This window comes from Odontesthes bonariensis, chromosome 22, assembly GCF_027942865.1.
Source record: "Odontesthes bonariensis isolate fOdoBon6 chromosome 22, fOdoBon6.hap1, whole genome shotgun sequence".
NCBI lineage: Eukaryota > Metazoa > Chordata > Actinopteri > Atheriniformes > Atherinopsidae > Odontesthes > Odontesthes bonariensis.
Genome location: NC_134527.1, coordinates 21,350,282 through 21,374,450, shown reverse-complemented (window position 1 = coordinate 21,374,450; position 24,169 = coordinate 21,350,282). Strand labels below are relative to the sequence as shown.

General features: G+C 42.1%; 2 protein-coding genes across 3 annotated transcripts in view; one reads left to right on the top strand and one right to left on the bottom strand.

Moving 5' to 3' along the window:
• Window positions 1–14: 14 nt before the first annotated feature.
• On the bottom strand, window positions 15–5,127 carry ppwd1 (peptidylprolyl isomerase domain and WD repeat containing 1). Its single transcript, XM_075456409.1, has 11 exons — window positions 4,949–5,127; window positions 4,710–4,812; window positions 4,043–4,146; window positions 3,793–3,913; window positions 3,257–3,704; window positions 2,986–3,176; window positions 1,514–1,703; window positions 1,248–1,429; window positions 1,083–1,164; window positions 819–1,001; window positions 15–341 (listed from the first exon to the last, which is right to left on the bottom strand). The coding sequence occupies exons 1-11, from the start codon at window positions 5,079–5,081 to the stop codon at window positions 198–200; spliced, it is 1,881 nt and encodes a 626-aa protein (XP_075312524.1). The 5' UTR covers window positions 5,082–5,127; the 3' UTR covers window positions 15–197.
• Window positions 5,128–5,535: 408 nt separating this feature from the next.
• cwc27 (CWC27 spliceosome associated cyclophilin) overlaps window positions 5,536–24,169 on the top strand; it is a 43,363-nt gene continuing 24,729 nt past the window's right edge. For both annotated transcript variants that reach the window (XM_075456412.1, XM_075456411.1), the window contains exons 1-10: window positions 5,536–5,756; window positions 5,978–6,074; window positions 6,938–7,050; window positions 7,961–8,104; window positions 8,226–8,324; window positions 8,413–8,516; window positions 10,335–10,404; window positions 10,852–10,931; window positions 11,025–11,061; window positions 11,152–11,327. In XM_075456412.1, coding sequence (XP_075312527.1) covers window positions 5,715–5,756; window positions 5,978–6,074; window positions 6,938–7,050; window positions 7,961–8,104; window positions 8,226–8,324; window positions 8,413–8,516; window positions 10,335–10,404; window positions 10,852–10,931; window positions 11,025–11,061; window positions 11,152–11,327 — 962 coding nt within the window. In that variant the 5' untranslated portion in view covers window positions 5,536–5,714. The remainder of the gene's footprint in view (window positions 5,757–5,977; window positions 6,075–6,937; window positions 7,051–7,960; window positions 8,105–8,225; window positions 8,325–8,412; window positions 8,517–10,334; window positions 10,405–10,851; window positions 10,932–11,024; window positions 11,062–11,151; window positions 11,328–24,169) is intronic.

Here is a 24,169-nt window from a genome sequence, read left to right as displayed (position 1 = left end):
GTCTGTCTGGAAGCTTCTTTTTTTTTTTTTTTTTTCCTTAACTGGACTTTAGAAAGAGTTCCAATTTTAATGGACTAAAACCTCCAGACTTCTACTGCTGAGAAAAGAAACTATTTCTTAGAATCCCTCGAAGCCTCTTTAATAAATTGGTAAAAAAAACAAAACATGCCTGTACAGATCCTGACTGAGACACACGATCACTTTATGGTGATGTTGATAATGCTGATGTCCTCGTACGGTTTGTCAGTCTTGGGGTTAACTTTGGAGTTGGAAATCCTCTGGACTGCCTCCATGCCTTTCGTGCACCTTCCAAACACGGTGTGCTTGTTATCGAGCCAGGGCTGTGGGGAGGGGGAAAAAAACCCATCAAAATCAGATTAAAAAATGACCAGCTTCAACTTTTTGTTTGAGTATTGGTTTTGCCAAATGAACATGACTGAAATATAATAACAGGAGGATGGTGTCATGAAAGAAAAGGTTGAAGGAACATTGTTCAACTCTCCCAAATGTTTCGACTGGAGTGCAACTTTACTTCTTTTCTTGGTTCTTGAAGACGCTTCGCCAGTTCTGAGCTTCTTCATGAACCCAGAAAAGAAGCCCTCCGCGTGTTTTCCCCCATGGAGATCTTGGCCTGTTCCGATGATCACGTACCGACCCGATCCCAATTATGCGAGATGAATGCAAACCGTTTTGGCATGTTTGTTTAAATAAACATGCCGAATTGAATTCTCGCCTACCCACGTGATTATTTCAATGTTGTCATCTAGTTGAGATGTTGCTGGGCTTTAAGTTGAGAAGCTTGGACTGAGACGACTTACAGTGGGAACCACGGTGATAAAAAACTGCGAGCCGTTGGTGCCGGGGCCTCCGTTCGCCATACTGAGCGTGTATGGGCGGTCGTGTCTCAGCGTGGCGTGAAACTCGTCCTCAAACTCTCCCCCCCAGATGCTCTCTCCTCCCATGCCTGTGCCCGTGGGGTCTCCGGTCTGAATCATGAAGCCCTGCGTACAAAAGAGGTTCATTTTTTGTACAAAGACTTGCTCAAATGATTCCTTCATCTGCTCATTGGAAAGACCTCTTACCTTTATGACTCTGTGGAATATGTGGCTGTTGTAGTATCCGTTCCTGCTGTGAACACAGAAGTTCTCCACAGTTTTCGGGCATCTAAAAACAGAAAAGGCAACTATCTTTATATGTTCTGAGACGTAAGAAGGTGCTCTGAAAGCCTCATCTGGCTGGAAACCTACTCCACGGGGAACAACTTGATGTGGATGTCTCCCATGGTGGTGTGGATGATGGCGCTGTCCGACACTCTCTTGGGACCCTCGGCCTGAGTAGCAGCCATCACCTCTTCCTTCGAGGGCTTCTCGTTAAAGATGTCTCTGTCTGAGTCTGCGCTCTTTGTATCCTCTGGTTCTCTCTTAGTGAACTAAAACAGAAAGAAAAAAATAACAACATGGAAAAAAAACACAAGGTGTTGTACCTCGAATGAACGAATGCCGTATCTTCTCACCATGTAGAAGCGGTTCTTCTTGAAGGCGGTGCAGAAGATGGTCGGGTCAGGCTCTACGTTCTGTAAGGCGGGGTTGTCGGAGGCCTTCATCTCTACTGTGGGCGCCACGGCCATTGCCTTGGCAACACCCTGGAACAGACACAACTGAACCACGCGGATGTTCTCCAGCTTCCCGAGGATCCGCACGCACCTGGTGAAGAACACCCAAAAACACTGGCACTTGTGGGCATGGAAAATTCTTCCTGAGTCTGCATGTGAAGTCATTCTCCCAGTCTTCTCTCAGCCGCCTTCAACTTGTGCAAAACGCTGCTGCCCGTCTTTTAACCAACACTAACAGACGTGTGCACATCACTCCTGTTCTTAACTCCCTCCATGGGCTTCCTGTCCTTTATAGAACTGATTTTAAACTTTTAATGTTTGTTTTTAAAGCTCTTAACGGCCTCGCCCCATCATATTTATCTGAGCTTTTAACAGTCCTGGTAGAGCTCTGAGGTCAACAAATCAATTTTTGCTGGAAGTGCCCAGGTCAGAATACAAACCCTGGGGTGACCGAGCCTTTTCCGTCGCTGCCCCCGGGCTCTGGAATAAGCTCCCCGTTGAGCTGCGTCTTATTTCTGACCTGGGCCTCTTCAAATCTAGGCTAAAAACCTACTTATTTAGGATTGCTTTTAATAACCAGTAGTATGATGACACGTTTATCTTATTTGATTTTGTTGTATTTTATTGCTTTCACTGTTCTTTTATTGTTTTTACTTATTCTTCTTTTTATTTATTACCTGCTGTAAAGCACTTTGGTACATCGTAAGGATTGTCTGTAAAGGGCTGTATAAATAAAGTGCATTTACATTCTTTCAAATATCACCAAAAGTTTGATTTGAAAAGATATCAATATTGGCAGCAGGTTATCACCTTCTGTGGAAAAAGCAGGACTGAGCAGCTAGTGTTGCCCTCGTTGGCAGAATGAACTACTTATACTCTGCATAACTGTTTCTGACACTGGCTTCGTAAAATGTAGACCTTTAGATTTTATTAGAAATTCTGACATTTCCCTCACATTTATCACATCGCATCAGGTTTGAAAGGTAAGACGCGCACAGGTAGCATCAATCCTTAGGGGTCAAACATCTGTTTTATGTGTCTGATATGTATTTGAGTGCAATGCGTCAAAGAGGATCGAGTGTTTGCTTGGTCAAATGTGCTAAACAGGGATATGCTTAGTTTCTTCCCTCCAGATGATCATATAACATCCACATTTCCTTCCTATAAACCATAGGTTTTCCTGTCCTACCGTGCAAAAATAATGACAACCTCTTAACGAAATATGTGAAGACACTATGAGGAAATACACTATGAGGAAATACAATATTTTTTAGGAAAATAAGAACGAATTAGAAAGTAAAGCTACTTTTTAGACAAACTCTGTTGTTGCCTGGTCGAAACCCCATCCTGTCTTTTGTTTTCGTCCGACATACCTGTTGGTTTCCACATTGATCACTTTGATGCCCAGCATGGTCCCATACAGGACAAAGTGGCCGGTCTCATCAAAAATGATATTTGTCAGTCGGATGCCGTCCACCTTCTCCAGTTCTCTCTCCACAGCCATTCGCCTCCCAAACTCCATGTCGGGCAGCTGCTGCCTCATCTGCTGCAACTCTGTGAACATCTAACACATACAGCAGGTGTGACGAGCCAAGTCACAACATCAGTAAAGATCCAGGCTGAAAGGCTGCGTGACAGACTTACTGTTAAAGATTCATCGAACACTCTCATCAGTTTTCCTGTTAGGAAACGGAAGATCCTCACTTTCCTGTCAGAGGCTATGGTGGCCATCTTCTTCCCATCAGGGGAGAAGGTAAGGCTGGTGGGATACGTTTTGTGTTTTGCAAATTCATACAAGTCCGTGTCTGTTTTGTATTCCCAGCCCACATACTTGGGGAACTTGAATTCATTTCGAAGGCCTGTCCAGTATTCCAGCATTCCCGCTTTGTCAGCAGACACAATGACTCTAAACTTGGGATTGAGGCGGATTTGGGACAGCGGCGAGGAGTGCATTTTGTCAAAGACGTGCAGAGGCTCGTTGCTTCCTCTTCCATCATACACAAAGATCTTTCCAGTGGATTTTTCTGAACAAGCCACGGTGCAGATCGCGTCTCCGGGATTATAGACCCACTCAGACTGGCCCGGATGAAAACTACAGAGATAAACCAAAGCAGAGAAAAAAACGTCAGTGTCTGCTGTATCTTTCAGGCAGAAACTACAGCACTGTAGTTTAAACTTACCCCAACTTCAGCATATTAATCATGTCAAAGTTGACCACATCAAATACTTTCATGGCCTGGTCATCACCAACAGAGCAGAGAAGAGCTCCTTCTGCACTGACTGAAATGCTTTCAATCACACCTGCGCAAGCAGCAAGAACAAGGTTTGGACTCAGAATGTTTACAGAATGTAGACGAGTATCCAGCAGAACCCCCTGGCAAACTGCAGTGTAGGTGTTGGAAATAAAGTGATGATCAATTCAGTTCATACCAAGGTGACTTCGAAAGTGTTTCACAAACTCTATTCCCTCGTCCTCCTTCTTCTTCCAAAATTTGACATGACCATCCTGGCTGGCAGTGATGATGAAGTCTGTCCTGAAACAAGAGACGATTTTTGGTTCGACAAAACAGAACAATTTTTATTTTTTTTCTCTGCATGAACGTGTGCTTCACAGTGATTCTATCTTGATCTTTGGTGATTTAAATTCCTCCAGCCTATAAAGTTTTCAATAAAAACATTTCAGTTGGGATGTCATCATTAACTGCTGCCTCTTAGTGGCAGAAGTATGTTTGGCTAACCGCACAGCATATGATCTATCATTTATCAAGTGAAAAAAATCTCAAATTAAAGCAGGACAGCTATCAACGGTGATTTTGTCAAAAAAAATAAAAATAAATAAAAACATCTGGTCTAGAAAATCAATAACTGCTTAAGGAGAGTCATAAAATCTAAAATTAAATACTTCCTAAATGTTATAACCTGAATGTTTTTTTTTTTTGATAAAATTACCAAAAACAAAATATATAGGTGATATTAACAAGTAACATTTTACAATGATTGAAAATTATATACAAGTTGGATATCTAAGTGCTCAGTTATGTTAGTGGACACCCTGACATGCGTAAGCAGTCAACTTTCCTTGTGATTTGCGACTTACTTGGAACAAACCAATTGCGTGATAACGTCTCTATGCATGTAGCTCCGTTCATACATGGCAGCTGATGGAACATTATTCAGATAGACACGCTCGTATTCGAGTACTGAGGGGGGATAAAACAAAACAAAAACAATCAGAAATTAGCGAAACTGTTGTTAGCATTTATTAGCATATTAGCATTTATTAGCAAGACTTGTAGATATCCAACAATGAGGTACATTTAACGCAAAGAAACCCACCTTTTCGCTTCTTAGTCTTTGTGGCTTCGTTTGGCATGGGTCCGACCCAGTCGGCTTCTTCTCCATCCCCATCTCCATCCTGGCCATCATCAGCTTTTCGCTTCAATTCCACATTGTTTTCAGATGCCGCCATTGCTGTTTAACATCCGTCTGGTCCTTTCTTTGTCAGGGCACTTCCGTTCGGCTCATGGACTGAGTTCCTAGTCTAATCTATCTCGTTAATTACACACTATAACGGATTACATTTGGTGCTTTATTGGCTATTCTATTTCTTCATCCTGTATGTTTATTTTAGATGAATTACCAACGCGCTCTTTAACCAGAACAGCTTGTTAAGGAAAAAACAAGTATTGTTGTTTCCGCGGATCTATTGTCACAGAACATTTGGATCATACCAATATTTGACGATGGGGGAGTTATAATCTAAGAGCTTTCCGCTTGCGTTTGTTTTGCCACTAGTGTTCTTGCAGACTAATACGCAAATTATTTTATAAATATAGAGTCTTTTCAATTTGATTGTTAGTTTAACTAAATACAAAGTAAATAAATATATTAATTGAGAAACCCCCGCGTACTCGGAAGTAAACAACGCGGTCACATGGACAACCAATATGGCTGTGGAGAGGAAAGACTGATACTTGTTACATTTAAGAAAAATCATTATAATAAAAATTTGTGATCCGATTAGTATTGTATCGGCAGTTTACGTGTTAGTGTAAGATAATTAATTGTCTTGTGTCAAGAGAAACAGAAACTCAGCGGCAGAATGAGTAACATTTATATTCAAGAACCACCAACAAATGGAAAAGTGAGCGCGATATTTATTTCTACATAATCCTTCTATGTGCATTTTCAACAAGAAAATTCTGTATTTTATTCACTTACAAAATGTCTTAAGTCGTGTATGCTAAGCTGATGATCGCTAAGTGTCGATACTTACGTTGTCTGGGAAAACGTTTCATGCTATGGGGGGAAAAAAGGCATTTACCGTTTAATACTTTGACGTTTCCCTCTTTTATGTTTTCTCAGGTCCTGTTGAAGACCTCAGCAGGTGACATTGACATTGAGTTGTGGTCTAAAGAGGCTCCTAAAGCATGTAGGAACTTTGTCCAGTTGTGCATGGAAGGTAAGCGTTCAACGATTCACGAAAGGAAACTTGTTGTCGCGCGAGCAAATTTGTATCTTCGTGTCTTGAACAACGTATGAACATTAAACCAACACTGGGGCAGTTTGTGAACCTTTTAATACTATGTGCTTCTGAGCCATTTTAAAGTACGTTGACTTTTGTTGTGCACATTCCCGGGCCTGAAATAGCCCTGGAGCACCTGGGGGCTGAGATACCGCAGTTCTCCACTTTGGTTTCCAGCCCAGCACCATACTGTTTCGCTTTATAGTCGCTTGACATTTTTGTGGACTTTTGATGGCGTCTTTGTGGCCTCTTCAACATGGCAATACATTTATGTGTATGGCTGTGAATGTGCGGTGCTCACACAGAGATTTGTTTGATTGTTTAATGGCAGCGGTGTTACAGCCCACAACTGTAAGGGGAGCTGAAGAGCAAAGAATTTGCCAGTTTAAACATTTCATATTTCATAGTAGTTTAAGGAAATTGTGTTTTTTTTATTCAGTTTGGAATCAGCCATTTCACTTTAGACATTTAGTTTGTCTAAAGCCCTGAATTCATTTTGTGGTCCCATGGGAAAAAACTTGTGTAACTAACTGTGTACAAAAATATAGGGGAGACACTTTTTATTTATTTATTCACTTCATTCTCCACATATTTCTAATCTTGCTTCCAGACTTTTCATCGATCTCAGCAGATATGGGCATTGATCTGATCAGTTGAACTGGTCCTGTTTTCTTTGTAGTCGCTGCTAAAGTATGAGCTTCGTTCTTTGAAAACTTCTGGGAAGTAACTATGAAATTATACGACTGTAAAATAAAGAGTTGTGATTCTTTTTTTCTATGTTTCATTTCTCGACGCATTAGGTTACTATGATGGCACAATATTCCACAGAGTGGTGCGTGATTTCATCATTCAGGGGGGAGATCCTACGGGATCAGGGACGGGTGGAGAGTCCATCTACGGCCGCCCATTCAGGGTCAGTTGGCTTTCCTCCTCCTTTTATTTTCAGCAGCCGCATCAAAGCTGTCACCAAGGCAGATTTTCACCAACTCAGAAACATCAACAGAATTAAAAGTTTTCTCTCCCAAAAAGACCAGGAGAAACTCATCCGTGCATTCATCTCCAGTAGACTCGATTACTGTAATGCTCTTTTAACTGGACTTCCCAAAAAGAGCATTAAACATCTGCAGCTCATGCAGAACGCTGCTGCTAGAGTTTTAACCCGGACTAAGAGATCTGAACACATCACAGCAGTTTTAAAATCTTTACACTGGCTTCCAGTCAGTCACAGAATAGATTTTAAAAGCCTGCTGATGGTTTACAAATCCCAGAACGGTTTAGGCCCAAAATACATCTGTGATATGTTCAGAGAATATAAAGCCAGCAGAGCTCTTAGATCCAAGGACTCAGGTCAGCTGGTCCAGTCCAGAGTCCAGACTAAACATGGAGAAGCAGCATTTAGCTGTTATGCTGCAAACAAGTGGAAAAAACTGCCAGTGGAGATTAAACTTTCACCAAATGTAGACATTTTTAAAAATATTTCTTTTCTCATGTGTCTATGCATGAAATCTGCACGGTATCTTTTAATTTATCTTGACTGTTGCTTGTTTTTAATCATTTTAGTTTTATTTCTTTCTCCTTATATTCTTTTATGTATTTTTAATGCTTCTTCCACTCCCCGCTGCAATGCTTTTATTTTATGCAAAGCACTTTGAATTGTTTTGTACATGAAATGTGCCATACAAATAAATTTGACTTTACTTGACTTGACTTGACTTGACTTGACTAACGCTTTATCGAAATTAGATCAAACATCAGGAGAAAACAGCTGATTATGAAGCAAACTTGCTTCTTTAAAACTTGCAACATCTGTCCCAAACTTTCAGGATGAGTTTCACTCCAGGCTGCGCTTCATCCGGAGGGGCTTGGTCGCCATGGCGAACGCAGGGCCACACGATAATGGCAGTCAGTTTTTCTTCACGCTGGGACGTGCGGATGAGCTCAACAACAAACACACCGTATTCGGAAAGGTAAACCTGAAGAATTGTGCCGATTTATGTTGAACACGCACTATAAAGTTCTTGTTAAAGAGTTCTTGGGTTGTGGCTTTTGTTTTTTTGTTTTTTCTCATTTCAACAATCTCTATGACAGGTCACCGGAGACACGGTTTATAACATGCTGAGATTAGCGGAAGTTGAATGTAATGCCGAAGAAAGACCTCTGAATCCCCACAAGATAAGAACTGCTGAGGTACTACTGAGATTTTCCATTCTTGACAACTTTTTAGTCGTAAGGGCCCATTGTTTCACGCAGCAATGACACGGTTTTCCTCTTCCAGGTTCTGCATTCTCCTTTCGATGACATCGTACCCCGCGAAACAAAGAAAGGAAAAAAGGAAAAAGACAAAGAGGACGCAAAGAAATCTCAGTCCAAAGCCACAAAGTGAGCGCTCGGACTTCCTTCGTCCTCATTTCTGGAACAAAGTTTGTTGTGAAGCTGCTGGATTTGTTTGATAGTGGCTTCATTCTTCTTTTCGTTTTCCTCCATCTCATTAGTGGGAGAATGCCAGAAACATTAGAACCTTCGATAAAACATTCGCATATATTGTGAATAAGAATAATAATATTGCCTCTGATAGATGCAGCAGAAGGTCACTGACATATAGTCAGTAGTCGGTGTAGAAAATAACATTTAGTAACCTGTTGTCTTGAAAAAATGAGCACAAGATGATTATGGTATTACAAAATCTAGTGAGCCCTCATCTTATGAAAGAATCCTTTTTATCTCAGTTTAATGACATAATTAACCCATGATTAAGCCAGCCAGCCCCCCCCCCCCCCCCCCGCCCCCCAATATCATCATCAGACAGCAGGTTATTCGAGCATTTTGCACTAAACAGATCACATGTTGTCAACAACTGCTTGTCTATTTTTTTTCTCAGTTTCTTTTAGGTTCATTTTTGCTGCTGCGTTGCAATCTTTCACCCGCAGCTTAAGTTACCGCAGCCTACATTAGTGGGATGTGAAATTGTGCGACAGATGTGTTTGTTGGGAGCCTTCTGCTGGCTAATGTGCTTTAATCACTTTGCAAAAATGCCCGCCATCATGTGGTAGAACAATGCAGGGATTCCTTGCTCTATCTGTACCAGAGTACGCCTTTTTTTTTTAGAAATATATTGATTTAATTGACGCATGATAAATGCAAACGGATTGAGCTTCGCAGTGTATGATGAGAGTTGTGTTGAGAGCCAGTGTTTTATTCAGCTTGACGGAGCAGCATCTGCGTGATGAGAATGCTCTCATGAAAGTGACTGTTATCATTCAAATAGACTGATTTTAGTTTGATTTTGAGTTGGTATTAAAGTGGATGAACGCGGAGACATGTCTGAATGTGCTCAGGCTGTACAGCCCACATAATGAGGAGAATTCAGAGGAGCTCGTAAAAAAAAAAAAAAAGGGAGAAATGAACGCCAACCAGTTCATTTTTTAAATGTGAACTCGTTTTTCATGAGTTTTAATCAGCGTGAACTGAACTTTGAACTCTTTGTTTGATTTCTGTTTAGAATAGCTTCTATAAACTACGTGGCTACCGTATTTTCCGGACTATAAGTCGCACTTATTTAGACATTTATTTCACAAAATCCAAGACCAAGAGCAGACCTCGTCCACGTTGATGACGTGATCCGGTGACTCGTTGTGTTCAGTTACCCGATTTTCAATGAACTCACGGAAACTGTCGACCTTGGCTTGGAAGTCTGCCGGCAGGTTCTGACACACCGGCGTCCGTGCTCTGATAGAGAGGCGGTTGCGTTGCATGAAGCGATAACATCAAGAAGGCCTCGCCTGCAGAGTCATTTACATTCATCTCCTTGGCAAGTACCAGGGCACGGAGACGTAACTGCACCGTTGACAAGCCTCTCCCGGCAGTACGCTGTTCAAGCACCCACCTGTGGACTCGTTCCTCCAGCTCTGGCCGTCTTGCTTTCAGCCCGCGATTAGCTTTCTTTGTTAGCGGCTGTAGATAGCAATGTTTACTCCTTGGTTCATGTCAGTCAGTATGAATTTTACATTTAAAAATATGTTAAATTCTATATATATATTTTGATATATAAATCGCACCGGACTATAAGTCGCAGGACCAGCCAAACTATGCAAAAAAAGTGCAACTTATACACCGGAAAATACGGTAAATGCAATTTTTGTTGCGAGTATTTGTTGTTATTGATGCTTCAGCACCAACGCTATGTTGATTTTTTTGTAGGAACTTCAGTCTCTTGTCATTTGGAGAGGAAGCTGAGGAGGAGGAGGAGATGGTGAATCAAGTCAGCCAGGTACTGAACTGCTGAGAGACCAGCGTATGTGTCCTCCTCTGCGTTTGACCCTCATGTCAGTCAGTCCCAACAAGTGGTCCGTTTGTAGTAGTGTTAAGGAATGTTTCCTAAAGAAGTCATAGGTTTGGAAACGGCAGGTTAACGATAATAAGATATTTAACATCCAGAGACAGCTAATGTTTAATTGGCTAACATCTGCTAACGTTTTCCACCAAGTCCTAAAATGTCAATCATCCGTGCATGAATATTCTGTATAACCATCGAGCAGCAACATTAGGTGGTTCTAGCTGGTCAGCTGTTGTGTGTAAATTGGGGCATAATGTTTGTTAAAAGTTTCTATTGAACTTAAATAGAATTTTTCAGAATTCGATCGATTTATTATAGGTAGATAAATGCTGAAAATTTTAGAAAACTGAGTCATCTTGTTGATTTTGTTTGTTTCCTCAGACATTTAAAGGGAAAAGCAAAAGCAGCCATGACCTTCTGAAAGATGACCCCAGACTGAGCTCTGTTCCAGCAGTTGAAAAGTTTGTGTAATAAGTAATTAGTTAATAATTGTTTAATCCTTTTTTTTTGTTTTTGCTTTTAGATATTAACCCGTTTTTATTCTACTTTCAAAGGAAAAAAAAGAAAGGAACATCTGGAACTGCGGCTCACGTAAGTCGGACAGGATGTAAAAAAAAAAGGCAAAGTTCAGGGAGTCGTAATTTATATGATCACGAGTTAAATTTTTTCCCCCTTTTCCAGTCAGATGATGAGGCAGACGGTGACGTCGAGGATGACGTGGATGCAGATGAGGAATATGACTCGGACAAGAAAGAGAAGATTAGAGAACTCATCAGTCAAAAGCTAAAGAAAGAAAAAGGTGCAGAGAAAGCAACGGAGTCCGACGAGGAGGAGCGAGGGAAGAAGCCCAGCCGCAGGTATGACTGCACGTTTCAATCAGAGTCAAAAGTGTTACCTTGTCTCATCTCTTCCTAACCCCCATCTTTGACCCCGTGGAAAATATCATAGGTTAAGGTTAAGGATGAGCTTAAGATGGTGGGAGATGTGGTAGTCAATTCAGCCAGACCCAGAGTCATCCTAGAAATCCAACAGATGGCAGGTTTACTCAGTAAATGATCCTCCTGCTTGTTGCCTCGATCACTGGCTGCTTTAGCGTCATAGCTAAACTGTTGCTTCACTTGTAATGCAGCGTGGTGGCCTGATGGGGGCCCTGTTGGACTGTTTGATAACATAGAGGGCCTGCTGAAGCCTTGTTCATAACCCTCTTTCATTGAACGGATGCAGTGGCATGAGAACAGATGCTTCAGACTTTTTATTTATCTATTCTTTTAGCCTTAGATATTTTATTTACAAATAATTGCTTTCATCGTGGATTAATCTGTCACCTCAAATGAAAAAAAAAATGCATCGGTCCATACCTTGAAGAGGACGTCTCAGAATTTATCTTGTCTGCAAAAAAGAACCTCTTATGTTCAGGTTAATATCATATGATACTATAGAAATGTCTTCCCGTCAGTCAGTTGTTTCAGCTCTACCTTGAGCTCATAATAAACGAGCATCCCGTGACCACATGAAGGATATGAGATGAATATTTAGACAGCCCTCGGGCCGAGACGAACTAAAAACAATCATTAACACATATTAATTCAGCCTCTCTGCGGCAGCAAATTCCCCCTAAACATGCATGTTTTGTCTGGCGGTTTCTCTGATGGGCTTGTGGTTGGTTTGCAGAAGCACTTTGATGTACAAATGACGCACCAAAAGGGGTTCATGTATTCAGTTTAAAACGGTTGTTTGGCCAAACTAATTTCTTACTCAGATGAAGCACATTTTGGGGGTAGATGTGTGGCAAAAACACACACACACACTGCCTTGTATTTAAGTGAAATTCAACTTGGAGCATGTTTCAGCATACTTTCTTCCACTATTATTGTTAATCATGATATAGTCAGGAAGTCCAGACTTTTCTTTCTTCAAAAGAAGGGAAGAAAACATTTGAGAACCCCCGTGTTAAGCTAATATATTCTGAATATGTCTCAGTAAGACTTGAAACTTGCCAAAATGTGACTAAAGGGGTATAACTTGGCAAGTTGTATAAATGATGGATCGAGAAACTTGCTTGGCGCAGTCATCTCAATCACTGTAATCCCCACCTTTGATCAATATTAAAGGGATAGTCCAGCAATTTAGATTTACATCTTCAAGAGTTTTGAGTTAGAGTTGATAAGATAGAATAATTTTTCATGCAAATCTCATTTAGTTTTGTGCTTTGGTGATAGCAGCCTACTTGTATTGGGGGGGGGGGGGGGGGTCTTGGTCTTGGTCTTTTTGGATAAAGTCATTTCTTTTGTTTGTTACCAACTGAAGCGATTCGTTTAAGTTTTTTTCCTGAAAAGCTTAAGTCAAAGTAGCAGAGACTGAGATGCCCCGATTGTTATGCAGCGGCTTGATGCAAATCAAATGTTGGAAATTTTAGACGTCCACTCGAACAATTACAACGGGACGGCGCTCGTGATTTGCTCTCTGATTGGGTCCGTTTCATACACCATAACGAGAATAACATGCTCAGATATTGCTCAATATGACACAAAAAGTAAACATCACGTTCTAATTGTTATTGACTGTATGCCGAAATGTGAAACATCAATGGTATTCAGGGGGCTTGATTTGTGTAAAACTCGTGCTGATATTATCTTTCACAGCCTTTTGTTTTTACCTCATTAAAGATGCAGTCTGTACAGTTTCTATATTCCTTAAGTCTTGAATAATGACTTAAGGAATGGATAAATATGAAGGACAAGACCTGCTCTGCATTGGTACCGCTACAGCTTCCCAAATGCATGCCTGCTTGTCATGGCATTTAGCTACCACTTGGGGGCAGTCTCAAAGATACATGGAACAATCCGAGGTGTGGGGTCACTTTTTCTAGCGTTGGTCCTGTTGCTTTGTTCTGTCATGTTGAAGACAGAAGTCAAAGTTGATGTAGAACTTATTTTGGGTTAAAAAGGATCCATATTGTCTGATCGTACTACCAGCTGACTCTCAACCACTCACCTATGACTTATGCTCAGCGTCATCTCTGAGGGCTACGTGCTGTTAGCTTTTCGGAGGACTGTGCGCAAGCCTGTCTGCATTGGCTGAACATCCAATATCCTTCGCTTTGTGTGGAGTGAAAGGGGCGTAGAATGACGTTTGTCCTAGCATGAATCATTTATCAGACGGCGTAGATCATTGGAGGCTTGATCTCTGCTGCAAGCTGTGAGCACTTAGCTAATCCACAGGTGGTCTTATGGAGTTAAACTGTATCAGTCGGTGGCGCGACCGGAGGTTATACTGATAGAAAGGTGAGTCTGGCTAACATCAGCGATCCCCTCCAGAGGAGGGCTGAATGTCTTCTTTACAGACCGCACCTTTAAGGAATCCAGTTAAGCCATGCAAATGTGAAAACGGTGCATGTCAAAGTTAAGTTTCCTGCCGTCAGCCATTGTGGATTGTTTGTAAAGTCTAAAGTCAACATGACTTTAGTTGCTTTGACTTCAGAATCGGAGCATTGCCGTCTTAGCATGTATGTTGAAAGCAGCGTTATAAGTCGCTTAAGTTTCCCACAAAACAGCAAATTGTAGGTGTCATGGTGACGGAATTTACTCAGCAGTGATTTTGGGTGACTCAACAACACATAATATTTGATAATATTGAGGCTTTTTAAATGATGATGTTACTGCTTTGAGGGGCGACTGCAGTCTGAAGTCGTCTGCCTCACCAGGCCTCCACGAGTACCCCGACATCAAGTTCTTCAAAGCCTCGTTTCCACTATGCAGTCCGGTATTGGTCGGTTCAGAACGGTACGGGTCGAGTCGCTTTGGGGTCAGCTTGCTCTCCCACTGTACAAAGGGGACCCTCAGGGGTGGGCGGAGTTTGGCCGAAGCGTAAATAGCAAATAACAAATAACATCCATAATTTCGAACCACCTCCAAGCTTCTTCAGCGTAATGCAACACTGGCTCGCGGTCCGGTTGAAACCACTCTCTGCCATTTTTGCGGCAATCAGCTGGAAAACTTTTTCGTTTCGCACAGCGCCATCGAGCTCCCGCTGCGCAGCCTCCTCACCAACAACGGAGAGCAGAGCCTGGAACCGGTCCTGTGTACCCCAAGCAGAAGGGTTACAAAAATGGTAACGGGTTCCATGGGACCGGTACGCTTTCGTGGTAGTGGAAACACTGAAATAAGCGAACCGTTCTGAACCGACCCGTACCGGACTGCATAGTGGAAACGAGGCTTAAGTCCTCAGAGCGGGCCAACAGGAGGGTGGTTGTCCAATGGGATAGAATAGAATAGAAAAATACTTTATTTATCCTCAAATTAGTCAAGTAGCTCAAAAAATTATAAATATTTACAATTATTGTATATTAGACAACAACAATAATAATAAATAACTAAATAAATAAATTTGAGAAGAACATGTTAGCAGTTACTGTTAAAAAGCCTTAAGGCTGTTAGTGAGACAGAGAAGGGCGGTTTGACCAGAGTCAACGGTGGCGCCCCGCTTTTGCACTTTGAAACAGGAAAAAGGAAAAAGGTGAATGTTGTAATGGTGCTGGTCGCGTGGCATCGTGGCCACACAATATATCACAATAAACTGCCATAAAAGCTGAGTTATAGACCTTTTTCGTAATAGTAGGACAGGTCCAGGTGTATTAATGTGTGCCACATGTTCTACAAATAACCAGCAGGTGCAGAAGAAGAATGTGGTCCATTCCGAGCTTCTTGGTTTATATAAAGCGAGTTCTATTGTCATCAGTGTTCAACAAACGGCTTCGTATCTTCCTAATTTTGAGCAGCCCATGTTTAGCCTGTCAGTATGCCGTGTTTACAGGAGTGCAGCTATTGTGAAAGTCCTGCCTAATCAGAGCTGTTTACTTGCACGTGTTCACACATAGAGGGTTAGGATCAGGCAGGATGAGTCATTTTACGAATTTAAAAGGTTCTCTTTTGTTGTTGTTTTTTTTGCGATGCTGTTGGACCAGATGCCCCTGGATAAGTGCACCAACATACATCATACAAAAAGAATATATGTGAAAATTTAGCTCATTTTTACTTTAAGATCCATTAAAACTGCATCCCACATTTCTCAAAATGCAAAATCCAACTTTTTTCACAAATCTCGCACCTCCACTTTGTTAGAAACTCACAGCCAAGCTGAGACCGCCCTCGTCACGCATTCAGCATCATCGCACCTATCGGGATCCTCAACAGCCCGAACACATGAAAACACATGCAGAGTCAGGCTTCGTGGGTACACCTGTGGGTCGGAAAACAACGAGTAATCTAATAAGTCAACCCCTTTTATTGTTATTTGTTGTTGTTGACGACCGAAAACCCTTACGGCCAAATGCTCTCAGCTGTCAAAGTCCAGTTTCTGTCTACTCCCTTTTTTAACGTGCACACACACCACGAAACACACACACACACACACACGTCGCAGCTCACTGGACCAACATTAGTGGACCTGCTATTTGAAACAGGAATGTTGGCACGCATCGCAAATTACTTACTGTGTTGAAGTAGAAGCAAACCGTGTGTGTGTGTGAACCGAAGGCGAGAGTGGAAGGCGACGGTCTGTGAGGCAAAATTAGTAAGAGAAAAAAAAAAAAAAAAAGGATAACCCAAGAAGAACAGAGAGGGATTTATCCGTCATCTCTCTTTGATGCTGCAGGCCGGGCAGTTATCTCTACTCCATATCCTCTGAGCAGGTAGCCCTCAACACACATATTAAACATACCCTTCTCTCATTAGTGCTAATGGGATAAGGAGCAGGCCCCCAGTCAGTTATGTGTGCGTATGGCCTGACTGACAGCCAGCTCAATGCAGGCAGACTGTAGTATATTAAACACAAGCGCAGATTGTTTTGCTACAAGAACTGTAACCCAACACAGTGGTTTGTCTTGGCAGGGAATCAAAGAGCAGGCCGGTAGGTACAGTGTTAGTCCAGGACAAAGAGGGCATTGTTGCAGGGCGAGTTCGGCTCTCCCACCGTTGCTTTGCTTTGGGCTTTCAGCTACTCTGTGTGCAAAGAGGAGCACTGACCGCTATCTAGTCATCAGCTTAAAAAAAAGGGGAAGGACGTTAAAAGCAGTCGCTTTTCTTAGTGCTGCCTAGTTGGACTTCACCGATGCAGGAGTGCATCCATTTGATCCCCTTTGTACTCCGATGTATGGGAAAAGCAGATCTCTGGTGTTTGCCGAATCAAATTTACAATCCTCATTGAATCTTTGCCCTTATTGTCAAGGCTGCTGAGAAAACCATGAAATTAGGAGTCTCCCTGACTCCCAAATGGTTTTTACATCAGGACAGAAACCATTTTATGTTGCTATTAAGCCGCCAGATGATATTCCACTGCAATATGCCATGATTGCAAAATGTTTGGACTTGTTAACTTTCAAGGGAAAGTTGCCAAATAACAATGTTAACATTAGATATGAGTTACAGTCACTCTGAAAAGCTCCAATTTACACCGAGTTTGTCTTGAAATTGCTGCTGAAATATTTGCGTTGGCGATCTGGATTTCTGATTCCATTCTCAGTGTTTTGCACTTCTTTTGTGCCACTATTGATTAAGACTGGTTTTGCTTCTTTTAAAAAAAAAAAAAAAAGAATAGGCCTCTTCAGCGGGTGGGTGGGGGGGGGGGGAGTGGGGGGGGGGTTTGCTCTATAAAAGACACCACTGAATGAAGTCCCAAAAGCAGCGTATGTGGTAGTCGCCACCTTTGTTGAATCCGATGGGGTACGACTGGAGAAGCAAAAACGCTTCCATATGGCTGTGGGACACAGTGTGAGCTGCTTCTTGCCAGCAGGGCCTGGCTCCCTCTGCTGTTCCAGTTACTGCAGCCCGAGGATAAATGACAGAGCTGCACATCCTGTGATTCATATCACACGTTATCGCATAGCTGCATTTTGGAGGCTTTAATGATGCAATCGGAAATAACTCGGAGCCCGTTAGAGTTTAAGGTGCTATCCAGTTTTTCACATCATCTTATATTAGGTCCTTTTACAGCACGCCATTAAAGGAACTGCACTCATTTCAGAATCTGTTGGAGTGTGCAAGCAAAGCAGAAGTAAGCTTCAAAGCAGAGAAAAACATGCGTTTATATATTTAAAAAGGAAAAACGATGCCCCCCCTCAGGCCTTCATCTTTGTAAGTTATAGCTTTCTCTGTTCATGCAGTGATATGATATAATTTGTCTCAATTGTCTGTATAAACCTGAAGCCCCTGTTCTTAGTTGGCTCTGTGTGTGGCCTTTAGAGATTAAACCGGTGATGGAGTTTTAAGTGTAGTTTTGTTTTTCTTCCCATTGGGAATTCATCGAGAGCTTGGCAAAGTGGTGCAATGTGTGTTTGTCGGCAGCTGGACTTCATCCTCTTTTAGTCTTGAATAGATGATGCGAGCCTGGGCGTTTGGGGGCTCCTCTGAAGTGCTTGACTTTGCGAACCTTGAATATGAAATGAGTCGCGTCCCAGCTCCTTATCGACCGGAACGTTATAGAATCCAAAGCACGGCCAAACGCTCGACTTCACTGAAGACAGGACTGCCTGTTTTTTCTACAATTACAGACTCTTGAAGCTAACTTTAGCAGCAACTCAGCCGCATGCGAGACGTCAACATCACGAATGTCTCGAGAAACAAACATATGTTCGTTTCAGAAAATGGAACCAAAAAAAATCTCTGGTTTCTTTGGATTTGGTGGATTACTCTGGTCAGGAATCTTAAAAAGATGTATTTAGGTATCCCGTAGAGCAAAGAAAAATCAGTGTTTCCTCTGGTGTTCTGTCATGTGTTTAGATGAAGGTTTCTCATAACGTTTGTTATGTATAATGATTGTGCCCAACAAGCAACCTCCCATAGCGAAAAAATGACCATCGCAATAAAAAGCATCATCTAAAGTGATGCTGTGTTTTTTTTTTTTGTTGTTTTTTATTTAACTTATCGCTGCATCTTACTCGGCTTGCTTTGGGCACGCTTCAGTTTGCACAGCACCATAAGAAAGCATTCTTTCAGCCTTGTGGACTGGGCAATCTAAAATGCAACATCAGACACTAATTATCCCAGCCAAGCGGCCGTACCCCAGACGGCATGTCACTGTGTATTAATTGGCTGCACCTGTCTCTTGTCATCGGTCAAAACCGGGCGCATGCTCGGAGGGGGGTGAGGGGGGGCGGGGTTGCAGAGATCAAGAAAGCGTTCGGCGCTGCGTTTGTGCAGAAAACTGCCTTAGATAATCCAGCTCTTGGCAGCGGGTTTGTGTATGTTTTGGAACTGCCAGGTTTACACATCTCTGGCCCACTGTAGCATGCCTGCCTCATATGGGGCACTTGCCTGCTGGAAACAGTTCCAGACATATCTAGGGATGTGGAGGTTATGCTTGAAAGTGAACAAGAATGGCGCTCGGACCGGGATCAATGTCAACAACGGTTGGTACTCTCAAACAAGCACATTATCTAAGAGGAATAGAAAATCCACAGCTAGACGTAACCGTGATATTCCACGAGATTAATGACAAGATTAATAAGGAGAGCATCTAGTCTGTCGTCAAGAGGCAGATGAGTAGTTCTGAAAGGGGAAGCTCGGTCCACTGCGTGGGTAATGTGTTAGCCTGGATGGCTCTGCAAAGTCATGCAGATTCCTGTGTTGAGGTTGGATTCCTCCACTGCTGCTCACAGTTCTCCTTGGCTTTTGACCAAGCCATGGAGTGCCCCCTGAGGGGAGTTTCACCCAGCCGCCTTGTTATTCCAGCACATTCATCCACATCACTTGTTCAGTCATTAGACTGGATTGAATCCCCCTGTAGCAGCGAGAATCTGCTACCATCCTTGTGTTCTCACTCTAAACAAGACTTGGGTGTTGAATTCTCCTTTCGAACACACGTTTGACTCGCCCGAGTTGTGCCGGGGCCATGTTTAAAAGTTGCCTCGTTTGATTTTTGCCAGTATTTACATTTTTTAAAGTCAGCCGAAGGTCAGATGAGATTAAAAAGAATTTCCAAAAAAGGCAAGCACGCGTGCTTGTACATTTTGGAAAACTGCAGAATTTTTGATGAACCATACAGTCATCACTGCACTATTTTTAAGGTTGTCAAATTCCTGTGTTGGCCTCAGACTCCTGCCAGACTCTGGTGTGTTTAATGCGAGGTTCTGAATCATAAGAGAGCACTTGGTCTACTGCCAGTCACCTCATATGCTTTCTTTATGAAAAGTTAATCATCCACAGCTCTCTGGGTTTTTTTTTTTTTAATTTTCTGAAGGAGCGACAGTAGCTGGCAGTCACCAAGTAGACCCAGGCTGCCAGTACTGGAGGACTCATAATATCAGTAGCCTGGCCAGTTTACGCCTACTTCTCTATCTATAGTTGATGAGTTCCTCTCAAACCTCTTGATTGGACTCTTAAGTCTCCTCTCCTGCTGGTAGATTGACGGAGAGATGAGTCGAGGATGGAGTGTCTCTTCTCCTTGGTCACTGCAAACAAGGGATAGATACAAGTGGACTCACTATTTACTCTTTATTTCCTTTTCCAACTGTTGTTTTTTTTAGGGCTGGGCGAGTTAACTCGCTATTAGCGCGTTAACTAATTAATTATTTAACGCTGATTAAAAAATTTTTTTAGCGTGCATTAGCGCAGGTTTTATTATTTATTTTATTACTGTAAAAGTCTGTTGCTCACAGGCTTTTATTTTGTAAAAGTCTGTTGCTGTCTGCTGCGGAACCGGAAAAGAAAGTAATCGGCGGATCCACCAAACATGGTGAAGGGTACGGAACTTTTACTTGGCCATTTTAATTTCAAAGTTCTTCCAGACGGCGGAGTCGACAGAACCAAAGTCATCTGTAAACACTGCCAAGTTGAATTGTCTTATCATCGTAGTAGTTCCAGTCTAAAATATCACTTAAAGACAAAACACACAACTGATACCAGCAAGTCATTCACCGAAACAGACAGTGGAGCGCGGCTTCTACATAAAAACTACATAAAAAGGCTGATGTTAAAAGTGTGTTTGCACAACAAATGTTATGGCACTTTCATTCATATGGCAGTACATTTAAAATAAAACTAAATGCTAAAAGCTATACACTACTTTTGAATTCATTTTTGGATTTTGCGTACAAATGCGATTAATCGTGATTAATCAGGGAAATCATGTGATTAATTAGATAAAAAATTTTTTTACCAGCACTGAATAAGTCTCATTCTTCACTGAACCTGAGTTATCGATGTTTACTGCATCTGGACCGGGGTGTGCTGGCTATTCGTAGATCCAGGACTAGATGTGTGCGTTCGGGTCCTTCCAAAGTTTCCTACAGAACTAGCTTGTTTCAAACGAGTGAGTTTTAGAGTTAGGCAGAACCAATAAACTTAAAGAATGTCTCGACAGGTAATGTGTCAGAACTAATCTCTTGAGCTGTGGAATGAATCAGCCACTAGATACTTAGAGAATTGTGACTATTGAATGTTTATCTCAGGGTGCTTTTATTTCTGATGCTTCACCTTCATATGGAGCCCCGTGGCTATCTGAGATGGGGATCCTGAGACGTTCCCAAACCAGAGACATATAATCCCTCCAGGGAGTTCTGGGTCTGCCCCGGATTCTCCTCCCAGCTGGGTGTGCTGGGATGTGCCCGGAAAACCAATAAAAATGGAGGCAACCGAGAGGCATCCGAATTAGATGCGTCCTCTTTAGTTGTTGACGAAGCCCCCAATCCATCTGTGCATCTCTCCCTTTTCAACTTACCATCAACTCTTGAACGTGATCCTAGTTTTTGACATGGCAAATATCAAAGTTGGAACCTCTGAAGAGTTGATGCGGCTCACTCCCGTTTCAGCGAATTGAACAGATTCCCTTTATGGTAGCACAGAGATATGCGTCTGCAGCGCTCTCAGCTCCCACAGAGTGTCGATGAATCTTCATTCATTTAACACAGAGAGGAGCCCATACCTCTGATTGTTCCACATATTCCCGATACTGCCCCCAAGTGGCAGCAAAAGGCTATGACACGTAGATGTGTTCGCGAACATTATTGATCTGGCGTGAACTGAAAATGTGCGAAGCGTGTGAGGTTGAAGTGATTGTTTTGAGCGACTGCTGATCAATGATTGCCGCCTGGTCTAGAACACGTAAAGAAAAATAGTGGTAATGGTGATAAATGCTCAGCCAATGTCTGGCCAGCTTTTAAAAACTCAAAAAAATATTCAAATTACAGCAACATGAAACGGAGCAAAACTTCAAATCCATATATTTGATTGACAGCTTTGAAGGTAAAGAGATTTTCTCTCCAAACAATTAATCAAGTCAGTTGAATTCCAGAGATATTATGAAGATCCATTCTTATCATGCAAGAGTTCTGCATAAATCTTATTAATAACCAAAACGTGAGGGATTATGTTATGTGTTTATGGCCATTATGATGAAAATAAATAAAAGCATGACTGTACTGAAAAGGGGGATTTATTGATCCTCAGTGTGCAGAAAGAAAAATGATTTTCAGGGTTTTGATGTGAAGGAGAAACCGGCTTAGCCCTTTGGTGTTTCTGAGCAGGTGGTGTTGGGGCATTTCCTACCCCTTCTGGCCTCTTCTCTCTTTATTGCCACCAGGGCTGTTGGGCTGATTATTTGACTGTTGCCATAGATACATCGCTCTTGTTTTCAGCGTCGCAGCATGTCAAGGCAGGCAGAAAATGATCACTCAGTCCAACGTGTTCTTCACTGAGGAACAGAAATGTAATACCTCACCTCTCGCTCCTGGGAACGCCGTGGGTCACATTTGTTACTTCAGTCTTTCTGCAATGAGTAAAGCCATCTTTCTCACTTTTTCAGGCTTAATCTGTGCTCTCTTTTGTCTGTTTTTGCCCTTTGTATCGTGTTATTCCTATGCATTAAGTTTGACATTTTAGAATTAAGATCCGACGTTTGAATTTGATGGCTTTTGCGTTTCTTTGAGTCCTACTGGACAATAGAAAAGCTCTCAGAAACTGGATAGAAGTGAAGAAGGGAGAGATGGAGCAACAAAAGCTAATGGTGACTAAAACGGCCTCCAGTCGATCTGTATTTTTCGAACGGCTTTTCCCCTCAACAAACATTGCACTGCTGTCTCATACTTGACGGGCAGTATTCATCCGGTCCAAATCTTCACTCCAAGCACGATGGTCTGCAAGTCGCCAGGAATGGACGTTCGTGGTTACATCCCTTTGTGATAAAAACTAGTCTTAAATTTAGCCGATCCCCCCGGATGTAGCCAGTGAGAAAGTGTGATCTGACATTTTGGTGCCACAGTTTGTTAAAGTGAAAACAAGAACCACTATTTTTTTTTTTTTTTTTAAAGCTGCGCTTTCTGTAGTCTATTTGCGTGTTTCCACTAGCACGCAGTACCTGCAACCGGGTACACTTTTGGTATCACCTCAGCCCTGGTTCCAAGCGAGCCGAAGCGTTACTAAAACGTGACGTCAGCCGACTGCCTTCCACTGATTGGCCGATGAGTGTCGTCACTGGAAGTGTCGTCACTGGAAGTGTCGTCACTGGAAGTGTCGTCACTGGAAGTGTCGTCACTGGAAGTGTCGTCACTGGAAGCGTCATAACAGCGCGACGACCGACTAGAATGTAAATGAATACAAGACTCAAGACAAGACTCCACATTTTACTGCTTCAGTTTGTACTGCTACGAGATGGCTTCGCAGAGGAAATCCACTCCTTGGTTGTTGTTGTTGTTGTTCTGGTCTTCCGGATTTGTACGTTGCTCGGCGCCGTGTAAATGACATCACGGAGGTTTCGCGCAGCCGTGTAGCGACGACCCCGCCCACATCGAGGAGGCACGAAGTGATACTCGGTTGTAATGGAAACACAACCAAGCCGAGCCGTATCGAGCCGTACCAAGCTGGTGGAAATGCGCCATAACTGTGTAATGTCCACTCTCCCCGCGCTGCATATTCATTAGGGCTGTAGCGATACACTAATCTCACTATACGATACGATACACGATATTCAGCCAACGATACGATTCGATTCAATACACTTACATCATTTTCTGGGGGGGAAAAAGGGGTGGGACGATATGCTTTGGTCACGATTCGATTGTATCACGATTCTAAGGTACCGATTTGATTTGTATCACGATTCTTGATAATTGCGATTCTACAAGTATTGCGATTCGATATAATCAGTAATTGCAATTTTCTTTTCCTTCTTAAAAAACAAACAAGTTAAATAATAAACTTTTAGAATGAATGTCGTTCCCATAAACAATGCACATCAGTCTGTGTCAGTCAGTCCAGCAGCTGACATTTATTTCAATTGAGACAAAAAGAGGTACTTAACATGTACAGCATTTTTTTAAAGTTTACAGTTTCAAAATTAATTTAAATGTCCACACAGCACAAATGTGGGCTAGTTTTAACATAACTTAATGTAATGAATTGATGAAGGTTTTCTGGACATGGATATGACGTAATATAATTGATTCCGGTGAGAAAAATCGATTTTTAAAATCATCCCATAAAAAAATCGCAATATGTACATTTTTCCTCTCCGATTTTTTTCACCCACCCCTAATGATAAGAAATCAGCCGAGGAAGAACATACCAAAGCGCATGAAAGATAAAACTGCATAAACATAGACAAATACAAAACCATGCACAGATTAAACATTATGGCAGAAGCAGAAACCACTACTCTAAATTTTAACACGTCTGATTAGCTAGCAGCCATCGTTTATAGGTGTGGAGAA